The sequence below is a fragment of the Talpa occidentalis genome, unplaced genomic scaffold (genome assembly GCF_014898055.3).
Source record: "Talpa occidentalis isolate TD23 unplaced genomic scaffold, MPIMG_talOcc4v2.1 talOcc4.7, whole genome shotgun sequence".
In the NCBI taxonomy this organism is placed as follows: domain Eukaryota; kingdom Metazoa; phylum Chordata; class Mammalia; order Eulipotyphla; family Talpidae; genus Talpa; species Talpa occidentalis.
Window position 1 is genome coordinate 5,796,673 of NW_023605083.1, and position 16,505 is coordinate 5,813,177.

General features: G+C 47.5%; 1 protein-coding gene across 4 annotated transcripts in view; it reads right to left on the reverse strand.

The window, feature by feature from the left end:
- Positions 1 to 16,505, reverse strand: part of GARNL3 (GTPase activating Rap/RanGAP domain like 3) — a 122,661-nt gene that overhangs the window by 36,776 nt on the left and 69,380 nt on the right. For all 4 annotated transcript variants that reach the window (XM_037491476.2, XM_054688778.1, XM_054688776.1 and 1 more), the window contains 6 exons: positions 10,748 to 10,812; positions 8,038 to 8,101; positions 5,939 to 5,965; positions 2,512 to 2,587; positions 1,673 to 1,771; positions 529 to 632 (listed from right to left, as the gene is read on the reverse strand). In XM_037491476.2, the coding sequence (XP_037347373.1) occupies positions 529 to 632; positions 1,673 to 1,771; positions 2,512 to 2,587; positions 5,939 to 5,965; positions 8,038 to 8,101; positions 10,748 to 10,812 (435 nt within the window). The remainder of the gene's footprint in view (positions 1 to 528; positions 633 to 1,672; positions 1,772 to 2,511; positions 2,588 to 5,938; positions 5,966 to 8,037; positions 8,102 to 10,747; positions 10,813 to 16,505) is intronic.

Consider the following 16,505-nt stretch of genomic DNA (forward strand, 5'->3'; position numbering starts at 1 on the left):
CCCCCTCCCCCAACCGTTAAAAAAACAGCACGTGTCTAAACTCCAACAAAGGGGAAATTCTTCCCCTGGAAATGGCCCATCTCTGGGTGGGTGAGGAGTCTCAGGTATTTTTTCCCAAGGCAGAGCCACACAGACCCCCAGTGGCCAGCCCTGCAGTGATCCACCAATGCTGACCCGGGACTCAGTGAGGTTATGTGCAACAGTCTTAGCTGACAGACGCGGGACTCATGGAGAGACGTCACAGGAAAAGACAACGGGTATGCAGAGCAGTGTCTCGGGAGTCTGGACCCAAGCCCAGGCGTGTGGAAACACATGCACACACTGTTACCTTCCATCTTTTATTCAGCTAAGGTGAGGCTCGTGTCCCAAGGCTTGCTGAAAGTCCAGAGAAACAGACAATCCACAACATCCCTAAACTGTGCCTGAGATGCAGCCCGGAGGTGAACACTGTGGTCTCTACCTAACTATATGAAACCACAAGGCCACCTGCTCCACGTTCAGGCCACGGTGCGGGCGGGCCACACCTACCTGCTGTTTGTTCTCTTTGGAATATGGCAACATGGTAGAAACGTGGAACATGATCTCATGCCCTTGGTACACAGTATAAACGGAACTTATCCCTGTGGTATCGTCTGTAAGACACAAACACCGTGTAGGGGCACAGAGACTCTTGAGAGCACATGTGCAGGCTGGGGGGATAGAGCACACAGTTAGTACATCCCCATGATGGTTCTGGATTCGCCACCAGATTCCACTGTTGGGGAAGCCACAGTAACGGCCACGTTCCAGCTGGCACGAGGCTTCTGCCTGTGAGGAGAGACAGATGCTTCTTCTCTCCCAGCTCACCTGCTGCCCTGTTCACGCCTACCTCGAGGAGAGCATGGGCTGGGCTAAAGAGGAGAGCATGTTACAAGTCCTGGCCTACCACTTACGGCTGGCTTTGGGACAGAATGAACTCAAGCTGGCATGCAGAACACACTACTGCCAGGACTAAGGATGAAAGCCTGGGCTCTGGGGTCAGGCAGACTTGGGCTCGAGTTCTCATCAGCTACCTTACACTTGACAAGTCACCTCACTTTTCTCTGAGTGTCAGTTTCTTCACCTGAAGATGGGGTCACAATAGTGTCTCCCTCCACGGGGTGTGGGGAGGCCTCCACAGGCCTGTCAAGTGCTGAGCAGAAGGCCTGGCCTCAGCACAGCCTGACAGATGGTAGCTGTGACCCTAGCAGGGATGCTGAGAGTTGCCGATGGGGGATGAGGAACATGCAGGCTTCGGCGCCCCAAATGCATTGGAGCTTGTGGAATAAAGCTGGACCTGATCTCTGGGGCCACATGCCTCACCCTGCATCTGTTATTAAGTCACCCCTACAAAGGTGGGGACCATGCTGGCTTATCCATTAACATCCTGGGAACCCAGTCCTGGCACACATGGTGCTCAGTAGTGAGGGTCCACGGCAGACCACGCCCCCTCACCCCGGGGCTGTGAGGGCTGGCAAAGCTCCATGGAGCACCCAAGTGTCCAGCGATGCCGGGGGGGCCCATGTGAAGCTCCACTCCCCTCTTCTCTGTCCCTCCCTGCTCCCACCCCGGGTTTACGTGCAAATACAAATCAGACCGAGCAGCAGAGCCATGCAGACACCAAGCCCGCAGGTCGGTTTCAGAGCAAGCTTACTTTTGGTGTCCAGACCGCCGCGGTAGCCTGTCCAGCCCTTTAGGGTGATTGTGTCACCCAGGAGATGTAAAAATTTTTGAAAAGCATCACTTCCGACTTCTGTAGGGGGAGACAAGTTGGGCCAGCATGTGGGTGTCAACGTGTCCTCACTGCCTGCTGAAATCACCTGAAAACTAGAGAGCTCTGCAGATGTGCCCAGCAGGCCAACAGACATAGTGACCTGGGTCCTCCTTGGAGACAGCGCAGAAGCTTCCACAACCCCCAGGAACCCAAGGAAAGGAAAACTGCAGAACCAGGTCAACCCACCCTGCAGCTGCCAGACTGGGGTTACGGGTGTCACAAAATGACATGTTGCCAGGTGAAAACCTCACCCCCGCTCCATTCACAGCATGCAGGCGTTTAACATGACCCTCCTGGGGATAGTAACAGGGAGATGCTTTTTCCTGTTACTTCACCATTCTATAATGTGTTCATATTTTATAATATATAAACATAATAACCATTTTATAAGCCTCCTAGCCATAAAGAAATAGCTTTCATTCTAAGGAGAAGGTGCAGGAGCAGAGTAGCCAAATGCCATGTGCTGGCCGGTGACACTATCTCCGGTGCCAGGCCTTGCACAAGGCAGGTCATTAATAAGTATTTGTCAAATGAACAAATGAATGAAACGGGGCAATGCCTGCCCCTCAAAATTGACCCCAAAAATTTACCCTACGACTTCACAAAACAATGGGCTGTTTTTTTGTATTAAAGACTACAACTTGGCCCACATGTAGCTTCTGGGTTGTCAAAACTGCAGCAAAGGGGTTGTGCTTGGGGAAAGCGGGGGAGACACTCACCGTTGCTAAACATCTCATCATCAGTGAGCTGCCCGTCTTTGGCAAAAAGAACCCCGAACTTGAAATTCACAGAGCCCTTAGGATAAGACAAGACAGGATGTCAGGGTTAATTTCATCATGAGCGCCGAGGCGGCCACGAGACGCCGGTGATGTGTGTGAGAACCAGTCTGCTAAATAAAGAATCCCATGGCCAGAATGGATCCTAGGGGGCTTACGTCCTCCGTTTTGATGTTAACCATATGAAAGACAATCATTCCTTCACTTTTTATTGATTTTTATTTTTATTTTTTTTTTTTTTATAGAGGCATGTTTTTCTTTATTTATTTGTTTGCTTGTTTGTTTGTTTTGTTTATACATGCACTGGGTACAGTCAGAAGCGCGGGAGGGTGAGAGAATTCACCAGAGCCAGAGCGGGGAGCAGAGCAGGCAGAAGGACTGAGGTACACTGCTGAGGGGAGCAGCGGGTGGCAGGAGAGGTCTGCGCACCATGTGGGACCCTCCTCCGGTGGCCGGGGAGCAGCCGGGGATTGAACCGTCGCCGTAGAGGCCGTGGGCAGCTTCGCAACCCAGCGCTCTACCGCTGCGCCACCGGGGAGGCCCCTTTATTGATTTTTATAGCTTACAGAGGAAAAAAAGCAGGACACTACGCTTTTGTGTGAGTTCATTTGTAATTTCATTTGTAACGGTGCCTGCAGGATGCCAGGTCCATTCTGTGGCCAAACAGCAGCTCGCAGAGCGGCACCTTGTACTGCTCAAGCCAGCAGCAGCCACACCCCTGGCAGTGGAGCAGAGCAAAGCTCACAGCTTAATATCGCGATCTTGGGCTCAAAGTGTGAGGACTCGGAGATACAGAAGTAGAAAGTGCAGGCAATTTATTCCAAAGCCTCATTTCCCCATTTCCTAAAGATATTTTAATCTCAAGGAGTCAACAAACAGATGTGAAGTTAAAAAGCCAATCAAGAATTATCCAGTAGAAATGTTCACTCTACTATTCTTGACTTTAAGCACTGGATAAAAATTGGATCCTGTGAGAATGATAAACACCAATTGCGAAAAACAGCTTTTATAGGGAAGGGTGGAAGAGAGAGAACAGAACCAGGGAGCTCGACTGTGTAGTTAATGTTTTCTTTTTTTTTTTTTCCTCTTAAGCTGGGTAGTGGATTTATAGGTCTTCATTACATTATTCTTTATACTTATTTTGTCTGCCTGAAATATTTCATAATAACAAACATCTGAGGCTGGAAGAGAATCAACCTTTGCAAGGTAGCCTAGGGGTGTTCTGGGGTAGACAGGGGACAAGCGTGTTTCAAGCTCTGGCCAATGAGTCAGAGGTCAAGGGATGTCAAGGCAGACTGCCGGGGTTTAAGAGTCCCAGGTTAGGCTTCTTGACGTTTTTCTGTCCCAACACACGGGAAGGGCACCCGCACACCACTGGGAGCTAGTTTTCTCTTCAGAGTAAGCAGGAGGGAGGACACACCCAGCAGACCCCTCCACCTGGACCCCCTTCAGCTCCTACATCATGCAGATCTCAAATGTCAGTTTCAGAGGCCTTTGCTGCTGTCCCTCCATAAAGTCACCGCCCCCCATCATTCTCCATCACAAGCACCTTGTTCATCGTCTGCACGCACTATTCACATTCTAACTCTTTCATTGAACTTGCTTATTTGTCTGTTTCTACCACTCAAATGTAAGTCCCATGAAGGAGGGACAGGACAGGGCCCCTTTCCTTTGAGTCCCAGTCTTACTGGCAGAGAGGACTGATAAAGACGGCACACTTGTGTGTTAATAAATAAGAAAAGAAACAGAACAGGTTAGATAAAATACACAAGTTGCCACCAAGTGATCACCTCTTCTGCCCAAACTAGTTTTTGGTAAATTTACTGGAATTTTGTCAGGGATTTCTATCTCCTTTCTACATGCTCTAGCTTTCCTTTACTTTGGAAATGATGACAAGAATCGCATGTCTCCAGAATGTCAGCACCTCTCCGTTCTCAGGGGTCCCTGAAAAAGCACCTCCATCACCTGGGGGCCTGTTAGAATCGAGGCTGCTGGGTCCCACTCAGTGCCTTCATGCGGTGTTCTGGGCAGGACCCAAGCACTTGTATTCCCAACAAGTTCCCAAGTGATGCCAATGCTGCTGGTCCAGGGACCCCATTTTGAGAACCATGGGGCAAAAGGAACAAACCGACATACTGCCAGGGGCCCAGGCCCAGGGAAGCTGACAGCCAGCAGGCCAAGGGCAGTCCTGTGCCATTGACCGAGCAGTGTACCATATCAAGGAAGGACTCTCTGAGCAGAGATCTAAGCAAGTGAGGGAGTGACCCTCGAGCCGCTCTCAGGGGGAGCATCCTCTGAGTGGGAACCACAGGCTTTCCTGGGGAGATGGAAGGACAGACAGTCACGTGTTAGTGTGGCTCAGAGGGTGAGGGTAGCACCACCAGCTCCTGCAGGGCTGAACCAGCCCTGGGGAGGATTTGGAGATTTCCAAGGAGTGGGTTGGGAAGTCATTAGGGTGGCCTGATTTGACATGCCTGTCAAAGGCCATTTCGGTACTATATGAGGAATGGCGTAGAAGGGTGGAAAGCAGAGATGATGGGTGGGTCAGGGATCAGGGAGCTGCGGTGGGGGTGCTGGGAAATGTGTGTCCTAGGGATCTATTCTGGAGAAGTGCCGGTAGGAGTGGCTTTTGGATGAGACATGGCTGTAATTTTCTACTCAATTGCTGTGGATAATATTTGGGTTATTTCCCTGTGTTCATTATCTACCTAGATACATTTTTTCCCCCAAAGATCCATCTATTTATGCATACATGAGCTGGGGTACAGGCCAGAGGTGTGGGAAGGTGAGAGGATTCACCAGAGACAGAGTGGGGAACAGAACAGGCAGACCGACGAAGTACAATGCTGAGGGGACCAGTGGGCAAGTCAGGAGAGGTCTGTTGCGCCATGTGGGTTGCTCCCTGGCTGGCCAGGAATCAAACTCGTGCTGCAGTGGCTGCAGATTGCTTCATAAGTTGCATCTTAACCCTGGCACCACCAGGGAAGCCCCTACCTAGATATATTTTTAAAAAGCAGAGCAGCAGAGGAGACATACGGATAAAGATGGCACTCTGTAAATCGAGGGGGCTAGCAAAGTGCAAACACCCTGCCTTTAGGACACTTAAACCTCATTACTCACCCTGATGACAAGGTTAAAATGGGAAAATTTCCAAGCAGTTTTAAATAGTGGGATTGTTTTTATATCTGTACAGATAGTTGCATAGAAAATTCTGAAGCATATCTTGAAAAAGCATGTTGGCAAGTATTTCAGGGATACTAAATGCACATTGTACAATCCATGCAGAGGTGTGACCGAAAGGAAAAGTCATGCTCACGGTCACGGGTGACAAAGAGCACAGCGGGGATGAACAGCTCATAAAACTACTCACCTCTTGTTCTTCTAGAACCAGCAAGTCCTGTCAAATAAAGGTGTAAAAGTTATGTCCCTGCTTAACAGACGATTATTTAATTTTGACTTTCTATGAAAACTAAGCTTTATCTCATTGACACACCATTTTTTGTCCCCTTGAAGTACTTTAAAAAGTTCAAAGTTAGCTCTATTCAATTTTATGGAATACCTGGTCATTTGGGATAGTCGTATTATTCCATGACTCTCAGAAAACAAAGATGAGGCTTGGCAGTGGGAAAAACACACAGACATGATGAGGCCTTCTCTATTATTTGAAGCTAGTTTATCCCATATTGCTTCTGGAAAGATTCTGGCCAAGAAAAAGAGCAGCCAGAAGCAGACCGATAACATTTAAAAACAGCATCAGGCCCTTCCCACTTGGTGGAGAGATGCCTTTTCTATAACGCAATGGCTTCTTTTGTGCCCTTTCTGCATCTGTGCGCTTTGTGTGAGAAAACTCTCCTCCAGTCCTAAGGCCTGTGGCTCCAGGCTTCTACAGATTTCTACAGGAAATCTACAGAAACTGCTGAAGGCTGTGAAGTTTCACACACATGCATGCACGCGCGCACGCACACACACACACACACACGTGGTGGCGGGAAAGCTCACACACTTCTTTGTTAAGGGAAGAAAAGTCAAAACACAAATGCGGGGAAAGCATGAAAGTGCCTTCTGTTGGGTAAACAGCAGACCCCTGTGGTGGTACAAACAGGCAGGAGGATGCTGTAGCTCGTTTCCTCAGCATCTGTTTGTGGTGGAGAGAAAGCAGCCAAGGAAGATGGGCAGAGCCTAGCTCTGCTCAGAGACTGCTCAGCAGCAAGAAGCAGGAAGGATGCCCTGACCAGGAGGAATACCTCACCCAGAGCGGGCTCTGTGCACTCCGAGGATCACCTCCAGATTTGAAGAAGGAAAGGAATAAGAATGATGATTGGGGTGTGAACCTATACCCCTAAATCATGTGTAGTGCTGAAAGCAGGGTTACTTCAAAAAAATATTACACACACACACACACACACACACACACACACAGAATGATGACCAGTACAAACTGGCATGTTTACCCTAATTTGTTTTTAAATTTGCTATAAAGAATCACTTGTAAACATAGACGGCTTAAAGTTGCTAAAAATTTAACCCAACATAGTTATTTTTGTCTTAGTTCCTTCTGGGGTTGAGGCAGGGTACAAATGCCATTAAAAGCTCTCTTAAGATAAAAGATTGGGGAATTCACAACTCTAGATATTTGGGATGAGTGAAGGTGAGACGCTATCTCTTTTAAAAGCTAGCTGTGTTTTAAAGGTATGCTGGCAAAGACTGCGCGGAGGCCACTTAGCTCCTTGGGCTGTTGTGATAACTGAGCTGTTGCCTTAAAAAGCACATTTAAGCACAATGCTGCTGGCAGAAAGACCCCCAAGCTCCCCAAGGACAGACTCCCACCCGCCCTCCAGCTCCTTCCCTCGTCACTTCCCTGCCCTGTCCCACTCCTTGGTGCTTAGCTTGGGCACAGAACAGCCACAAAACAGCGATGCCTGTGTTAAGCTTCAAGGGGAGGTTTGCAAAGTTAAATTGACACCGTTTAGCTGACATTTTTCTGACGTCCCATCTTCTAGATTAGGACCCGCATCTTCTTTTTTCCCACAGCAGACTGTTTTGCCTTAACAGTAAGGAAACAGGATGGCTTTCTGGGTGCCCTCTGTCCAGCAGTGTCTCCATATGAGTTAGAGTTTAATAAATACACATTGCATTTTATTAATGAAAAAGAAATCTCAAGTTCCACCCTTCTTGACACAGGAAAGAGATTGGCCTTTAAGTCGATTGAGTCCTGGGCACACACTCCCCCGGCTCATGGTCCGAGGGCCTGACAGTCCAGTAGTTCTCAGGAGTGGCCACACCTCACAATCACCCCAGCGTTGACCTTGGACCCAGCACATGAGAACCTCAAAGGTTCTCCATGACATTTTCAAAGCCCCACAGGTGATTTTGGCTCATATCCTGGACCAAGACTCACATGATCTACCAGTTCTAGTCTAGCACTGTGACCAAATTCAGACGATTATGAAGCATAAAAGTCTCTGTTACCTTTTGTATCTCAGGATGAAAAATTTCTCTGGGGCCTTTCTCAAATTTGTCCAGATTCATGGCACTGAAATAGAAAGGACAGAATGAGCCAGTAGAAAAAGTAAGGTAGAGCAAGTCCCAGTTCTGCAGAGAAGCTAAATATGATATCCTAGAAAGCCTTGTGGGCTTGGGCAGGGCCTGGCCCACAGAAGATACAACCCAGGAGGCGTGTCGATGAATGAATACTAAGGGTGACCAGCCAGCATGGAGCACTGTGCTTATGTAACTGTCCCCGGGGACACACAGACAGTCAGAAAGCAAGGGGGTCTGGCCAGCCCCTGTTTCAGGCTACCTTGATGGAGCATCAAGATTCTTACTTTCATTTACTAAAAATGTGATCCATGGACTTTTTAAATAGCAATTTATGATAAAATGAAATGCAATTAAAATTATCTGACATTTCTTTCTTCCTGTGGCGATTCCCCTGCCACTAGGGCAATAGGCCATCCTGAACCAGACAGCAACGTTAACGTCCTTGAGCCCAAGTTCCTCTGGGGAACTGAACTAGAAAACCTCTAAGGCCCGTTTCAGGCAGGATCCCCAAATGTGTAAGTGAAAGGTGAAATGGTGACAGCTAATATTTTTAGAGAACTCACTCTATGCTAGCACCCTGTAAATGCTTTACCTGAATTATCTCCTTTAGCATCTCTGAAGCAAATACTAGTGTGTGTGTGCATGTGTGTGTGTTTGTGTCCTTGTTTGGTTTTACTATTAGTGTAATGTTGGCTTCATAAATCATATTTGGGGGCCTCCCTGGTGGCGCAGTCGGTTGAGCGTAGCACTGTGAAGCTGTCCGCAGTCTTTGTAGTGCTGGTTCGATCCTGGCCGGCCTTGGAGCAACCCACATGGCGCAGCAGACCTCTCGTGTTTCGCCCGCTGCTCCCCTCAGCAGTGTATTTCATCAGTCTGCCTATTCTGTTCCCTGCTCTGTCTCTGGTGAATCCTCTCACCCTCCGGCGAATCTGGTCTGTACCCTGGTTCTTGTATAAATAAAATAAATCTAAAAAAAAAAAAGTATTTGGTAGTATTCCTTCCTTCTCATTTTTTGGAAAGAGTTTGTATAGGATAGGCACTAGTTCATTTCCGAACATTTGGTAGAATTCATTTGTGAAGCCATCTGGTGTATTTTATCCCCATTTTAAAGATGAGGCGATTGAGGCTCCAAAATTAAAGAACTAGTCCAGGTTAACAAAGCTGGTAAGTAGAAGAGTCAACTTTTGACCCTGGGCTTATTTCATCCCATAGTATTTATATTTTAATGTCTTTTCAAGTTTTCAAGTTCATGATTGTAACCAAAGAAGAAGAAAATCATTTCTTCGATTGGCTGCAACTGAAGAAGTTTTCATCTTGCATATCTCTAAAGGTATTTTCTTTCTGGAGCTTGCTCTGGCTGTTAAGGGCAGGTTGAAAGGCCAAGGCCCAACTCATACAACTAGATGAAACTATGAGTAAATGAAAGCCTAGGTCCAAGAAGAAAGGAGATAGAGTAACTTCTTTTTAGGAGAAAATATTCACAGACTCACAGAACTCTTACGGCAGCATAATTCAGAGTATTACCCACAAAGCAAGTGAAGATTTTGGAGCAGTAAGAAATCTATGCTTGACATAGATTTCACAGGTGCTTCCTTAACTCAGCTTTCAGATTGCTCCAGAGAAAACCCAGGTTTAGAGCATGGAGGAGAAGGGTGACAATTTGGGGGATCAAATTGAACTTTAAATGAAATAAAAATCCTTGGGCTTCCTAATCTTAGTGCCCCTTCCTCATCCGTGCCTAATGGAGAGAGGCAGGATTGTCGCCGTGGGAGACAAGCTTCCTCTTCACATGTATGGCCTGGTTGGTGAGCAGTCCCAGCCCAGGGTCACACAGATGTAGATTTAGATCCCAGCTCTGTGGTTTACCAGCTGTGAGTACTTTCCCAAATCCCACTGTGACTCTTGAGGCTCAGATTGCTCATATATGGAGATCTGGTCTGGAGCTGGCCTGCAGATTTGCTGAGAGCACACAGGCAAGGCACTCAGCACAGTGCTTGGCAGACAGGAGCCATTGCTGGAAAGTAACATCTCAGCTGGTGACAATGTTGGGCCCAGCTGAGTGCTGGCTTTCCCCAGGGGAGGCCGCCACCCCACACGGGAGAGAGAAGAGAGGGCGGTGGGAAGGCGGGGGACGAGAGGCAGCTGAGCTGAGTACAGCTAGGTGTTCCAGTCGTTTAATGTTGTTTGGCAAAGAACAAGCCCACTCTTCTCTGGAAGCATTTGCTGAGAAATGAGTTTCTATTTCAAAGCAGAAAATTGAAAGGAAGAGTGTTTCTTGATTTTCTTTACAACACCCAAGTGTCTGTGTGCGTGCGTGGAAAACAGCAGGCAGCCAATGCTGGGGAGTTGTGAGCAGTGACGGCCTGAATCACAGGGGCCTCGGCTCCACCACACCCAAGCTGTGTGACCTTGGCTCCCCCACTCCCCACCTGAGCCTCCATGTCCTCATCTATAAAGAGGGGATAACAGTCCCGGCCTTACAGGGTTGCTGAGAACATCACGTGAAGTAAAGAACGTCGCCACTTCGCACAATGGCCAGCACTGAGCCGAGGCTCAGGACTGTGGGAAGCGACACTCGAATGGGACAGGAAGAGCCACCACAGGGCTCGGTGCCGGGTTTCTGCCGACTGGTACTTACCTTAAGATGGACTTCACGGACAGAGTTTTTGTGGGACTGTAGGGGAGGCATATTTTCTGGGTACCCTGGAAAGTCAAAACACCCGATCAGTGGGGAGCCTGGCAGTTTCCGTGTCTTTTTCAAAGGAGCCCATGGCCAGTCACTTTCATTTTCCTCTAAGGGGCACAGAGACGAATAAACACATATTGTGTTGGGAAAAATCTCACTAAGGCAGCATCTCCCACGTCCCCACCCTACATGTGGGGATTTACGCTCTGCTCTTCAACACGGTGACTGCAGGGCCAGCCGTTGGGGCAGCCACCTGACCAGGACACAGGGGGCTTGGTCTCTGAGCCAAGGTCTCTTCCTGGGTCAGAAGAGAACAGCCCCCACATGTTCATGGACCAAGCGCCACGTCTCCAAGTCCAAGGCTTCTTGAAGCCCAAATCTTTTGGAGGTTTTCAGAAAGTGTGCGTTTATATTTATCCGTTCACTGACTAGAAGTCTGTTTCCTCCTCTCTAAACCAGCGCCCATCGCATCAGCTCACAGAAAGTTCTCAAGCGCCATTTGTTGAGTGAAAGGGGTGAACTGAAGGGTTCAGGTCCGCATCCCAACCTAGAACAGAGCAGCGCGTCTCTTCCCATCCCCTTAGAGACCACAGCACTCCGCCCCCATGAGGGATTTACACGATGCGCTTAGCAAAGGCATGAAGATGCAGTCCACGATGAAAACTTTCTAACTTTGACTGATACTAAAGTTGGTAGCACCAGCAGCTAGAGCTGGGTGGAGACACTTCATGCAGGAAGCAGGCAAAGAAGTAAATGCAGACTTTCCTTGTGTTTTCGGGACACATCTGCCAACACCTCTATCCCAGCCCCAAAGAGCAGTGCTGGAGAGGGGCTGCTCACCCTTTTCAAGCCTCAGATTTCATTTCCTCCCACACCCTTGAGAACCTGGTCATGCCATCCCCACCCCAGGCTGGGCGATGTCTTCTCTCTGCAGCTCCAGAAATTGTGCTTACTGCCGTGGGGTGGGGGTGGGGGTGGGGGTGCCCAAGGGGGCTCTGCCCGCCGGGGAAATTAGGTTGAGCTTTCTTTTTAATTTTTTTTGTAGTTTGCATTGCATAGATTAAAAAAAAATCCAAATACATGTTATGATAGGAACACGCATTTTCAAATTCCATCCCCACCCCCCACTGAAACCCGGGTCATGCCCTCGGCTTGCCCTTTGGCCCTCTTGCCTCACTGTGCTCGAGGTGGGTGCCAGCCAGCAGGACGCGGGTCCTAAGTCTGGCCTTGTTGCTCAATTCTTACCCTGTCCACTCCTTTTCCGCAACAAACACACCAAGGCAGCTTTAAAGAGAAGCCCGGGCAGCTTGAGGCGGTGTGCACGGGACGGGGCCCAGCCCTGCCCAGGCGCCGTACGTCTTCAGGGGCAGCTTTCATGGCTGGTCACACAGGGCAGGCGGCTGAAGGATTCGGATCTTGCTTCCCTACAAACTGTAAGGCTCCTCCTCCCTAGCCTCTCCCTCGTGTAGCTTTCTGGAGTCGTTCTCCCATGAAACACACCTTCCGGGCCTGAGTTTTCAAGATTAACACGTGTACAGTGGAGCCAAGTTCATGGACCTATAGCACTAAGTGAGCCCAGCGAGGACACGGAGCTGCGTGTGCATATTGCCCCATGTGTGCGAGAGGTGTGTATGCAAAAGGTGTGTGAGTATAAGAGAGAGTGTGTGTGTGCGCGCGTGAGTGTGTGAGTGTGCATGTGCACATGTGAACAGATGTCAGGAGGATGTTGCCGCAATTATCTGAGTAGTTGGATTTTGATGTCTTTATTTGCCATATCATCTGCATGGAATTTTTACAAGCATGAATCCCTTTTTTAAAAAGCCTTTTCTTACTTCTCTGAAGAGGAAATGCAAATGGCCAACAGGCATATGAAAAAATGTTCAACATCACTTGTCATCAGGGAAATGCAAATCAAAACTACCATGAGATACCATCTTACACCAGTGAGAATGGCACATATTAAAAAAACTAGCAACAACAAATGTTGGCGAGGGTGTGGAGAAAAAGGAACTCTTCTGCACTGTTGGTGGGAGTGCAAACTGGTCCAACCACTGTGGAAAGCTGTATGGAGATTTCTGGACCTACTAAACATAGAGCTTCCATATGATCCAGCAATCCCACTCCTAGGTATTTACCCAAAGGACACAGAAACATCAATTCCAAAGAACACCTGCACCCCTATGTTTAAAGCAGCACTGTTTACAATAGCTAAGCTTTGGAAACAGCCCAAATGCCCAAAAATAGATGACTGGATCAAGAAGATGTGGTACATATATACCATGGAATATTACTCAGCATTCAAAAAAGATAAACACATGCAATTTGCAGCAACATGGATGGCGCTGGAAGGGATCATGCTCAGCGAAATAAGCCAAAAAGAAAAAGAAAAATACCGGATGGTCTCACTCATAGCAGGAATCTAGAAAACTTAAATAAGGGACCAGGAAAATGAATAACTATAAGAAAGTGAAAATCAAAATCAACAAAAAACTATGAACCAGAGACACTTTTAGGGGGGCGGGGGTGGGAGGGGAGGGATTGGGGTCAGAATGGGGGGGCTGCAATTGTATGGGGAATATAACAATAAAATTTATTAAAAAAAAAAAAAAAACAAGTGGCACAGAAAACTGAAAAGGAGAAAAATGAGCAAAGACTTATAAGTAAATGCAAATTTACTGTGAGAACACTCGCAAAAATGTAAAACAATGGAATTTGATAATAATTAATAAAAATATCTTTTAAAAAAAAAATAAAAAGCCTTTTCTTAAAAAATAAATAAAAAAAAAAACCCTTTTCTTTTATGTTTAGAAGGAATACAGCAGTGACACATCAGTCTGTTCAAGGTAGGGAGTCTCCATTTAGCCACTCTCCTGACCATCTCATCACAGAACGTGGGCCGGTGGGGAGTGAGGAGGGCTGAGTCATCCATTGTGGATTTCCCACAGCCTCCAGCCGGGCTTGTGCCCAGGGGACCTCATCGCTGACCCCTCCCCCAGGTGTGTTTCTGAGTCAGCCACTTCCTCCCTTCCCTTTAGCCTGCTCACTTGCACCTGGCAGCCAGCACCTCCTTGCCCTGACACGGACCTGGGCCAGGGGAGAGGCTCGGGACAAAGCGCTGGCTCTTCCCAGGCGCGGGGGACAAGCCCAGCTCTGCGCTGCCTTTACCGTGGTCCTGGGGTTCAAATCCTACTTCTTGGGCTTCTCTCACTTAGCCAGAAGGGCCCGGAGCCTCCTCCCTTATCTAGTGCTCGGTGTACCTTCTGTCTGGCACCTCTGCCCCTTCTCTTCCTTATGTCTGTTTAAATGTCACCTCCCAGGCTTTCTCTGGACTCTCCCACTTCAGCAGCTCTCCGCTACCGTTCTGTCTTCATTTCCTTCAGGGTGCTTATCATAATTTACAGTGCAATAGAGACACTATCTTTAGAAATAAAAATAAGCAAAAGTTCGTCTTCATTCGTGCCCTCTTCCTTCCCCAGGATCTGGCAACTGTCCCAGGTAAGGAGTTTACGACACTGCGAAGACCCACTCCAGGAAGGCAGGAGCTTGAGACCCCCCCTACTTTCCTTGGAGGAAGGAAGTTGATAGGAAAGTTGAGGGGTTAGATGTTAGATATCGGGGTCCTGGCACCCTTATTTCCAGAATTGCCCTTGAAGTGGGTAAAGGGTACTGCAAATACGTCAAGGTTATATTTTGACACCTAAGAACATCTGGGTTATAGGTTTGATTCCCAGGTGTGCAAACTGGCACACAGTCTCTGTCAGATCTGTCAGGGCACAGCTGGATGAGGTTAAAAACTAAGCTTCCCCCCCTACCCCCACCCCCCGCCCACCACTGACTCAGCAGGTAGGTTTGGAGGCTACAATAGATAAGGGAATGGATAAGGCTGCCTTGGGGACTAGGCCATAAAACCAACCACCATGACCAGAAGAACCAGCCCAGCTCCAGGAACAGAGGTGGCCAGAGGTGAAGGGAGTGGGGGGGGGGCAAGGGCAGAGGGTCCAATGGATGGTGGTGGTTTGCTTTTTGTTTAACAGGGTAACAACTACCGAGGACAGCTACGCCGATGACAAGACTGGCCCATTTGCAGCGGCATGGAGAGGGGGCGAGGGCCAGTGTTTTCTATAGGAAAAAATTCACAAATAAGAGGTAATTCTATTTTACATTAGAATTTTACCTTAAGCCTGATGAAAAAGAAAAAAAATTCTGAAACATACATGAAAGTTTACATAAATAGGGGCACTGTAGCCCGTATGTTAAGCTGGACTTTGGCATCACTCATAATTCACTCAGTAAATACTTACTAAGTTCCTGCTGTGTTGGGCACTGAGCTAGAAGGTGGGGGTCCTGAGGACAAAGCAGTCCCCTGCTTTTGGAGCTCAGTCTTGGGAGAGGGACAACAGAGAATTATTTATAGAATTGGTCATGGACAGTGGTAATAGCTTGACACGCAGGCTTGGCTTCTGCCTGGTTTGCCACCACCCAGGGCGTGTGGCCTTGGCTGTGTCATTTACCCCGCCAAGGTATGATCAGCCCTCCTGAGACAGTGAATGTGGAGGACTTGCTGTAGGACTTGGCATATAGTAAGTGCTATATAAATAGTAAGTGCTCAATAAATTGATCTTATTGTTATTAGTATCACTATTATTAATGATCATAAAAAGTTTCTAACTACAACTTACTCTAGTAGATCTTAGAAATTCTTTCTGGGTTTTTTGAAGTTGCTGCTTTATTGCACTATATATGTGCATGTGTGATATCTGTGTATAGACAAACATACATCTCACATCAGAATCAAACCAGTATTTTTTTAAATTTCTGTATGATTTTTTCCCCAAAAAGATCTATGCAGCAATTTTTGATACACTATGTAGCAGAGAAAAAAGCAGTGTGCAGTTATTTGATTGTTGGATTTGTACTGGTGTATCCATTGGTATAGACCACCAACTAAGGGGACTGTCTTTTTCTAGAGAAGCTTATTTCATTGCTTTCTAATCACACACTCACCATTCAGGACTAAAAAAATTTTATCTTTTAGGCATCTAAGGAAATTTCACAAATTTACACAAAATGAGTTTGTAATTTGACCCTATTGGCTCGACTCCAAACATTTTGCTCTTTCCAGTATCTGTCTAGTCTCTGAAAAGAATTCTCTGAGAAGCAAAGGGGAAAAAATGCCAAGAAAAGAAAATAATGAGAAAAGGTGAAAGATGAAATACCGAGATCAAATATAAGAATTACTGAAAAAACAATTTAGAAAACAGGAAAAGAACAATAATGAATGTCAGAAAACTTGCTCAGAAGATGGAGCCCATGTACACAAGGGAACACAACTGAGCGGTCGAGAAAAGATAAACCCTGTCTTTTGTGACCCCTTGGGGGGACTGAAGAGGATGATGCAGAGGAGAAAGACCAACGCCAGATGGCATCCCTCACATGTGGACCATAGAGAAGCCAAATAAAGGGTCAGATAAAGCCCAACTAACAACAAACTCTAGAAATCTGACTATGGAACTGAGGCTACCGGAAGAAAGGCCGAGGGGCAGGAACAAAGCGGCGAGGGAGCATGATGGGCGATGGGAATGGACTGTGGGTGCTCTGGTAGTGGGTGTGGTGTGGGGACAACACCAGGCGGAGGAGATCCTACACCTCTAAAACACAAACAATGAAGTAAGCCAATGTTACCTCAAAAAAAAAAAAAATGTTAGCTCAC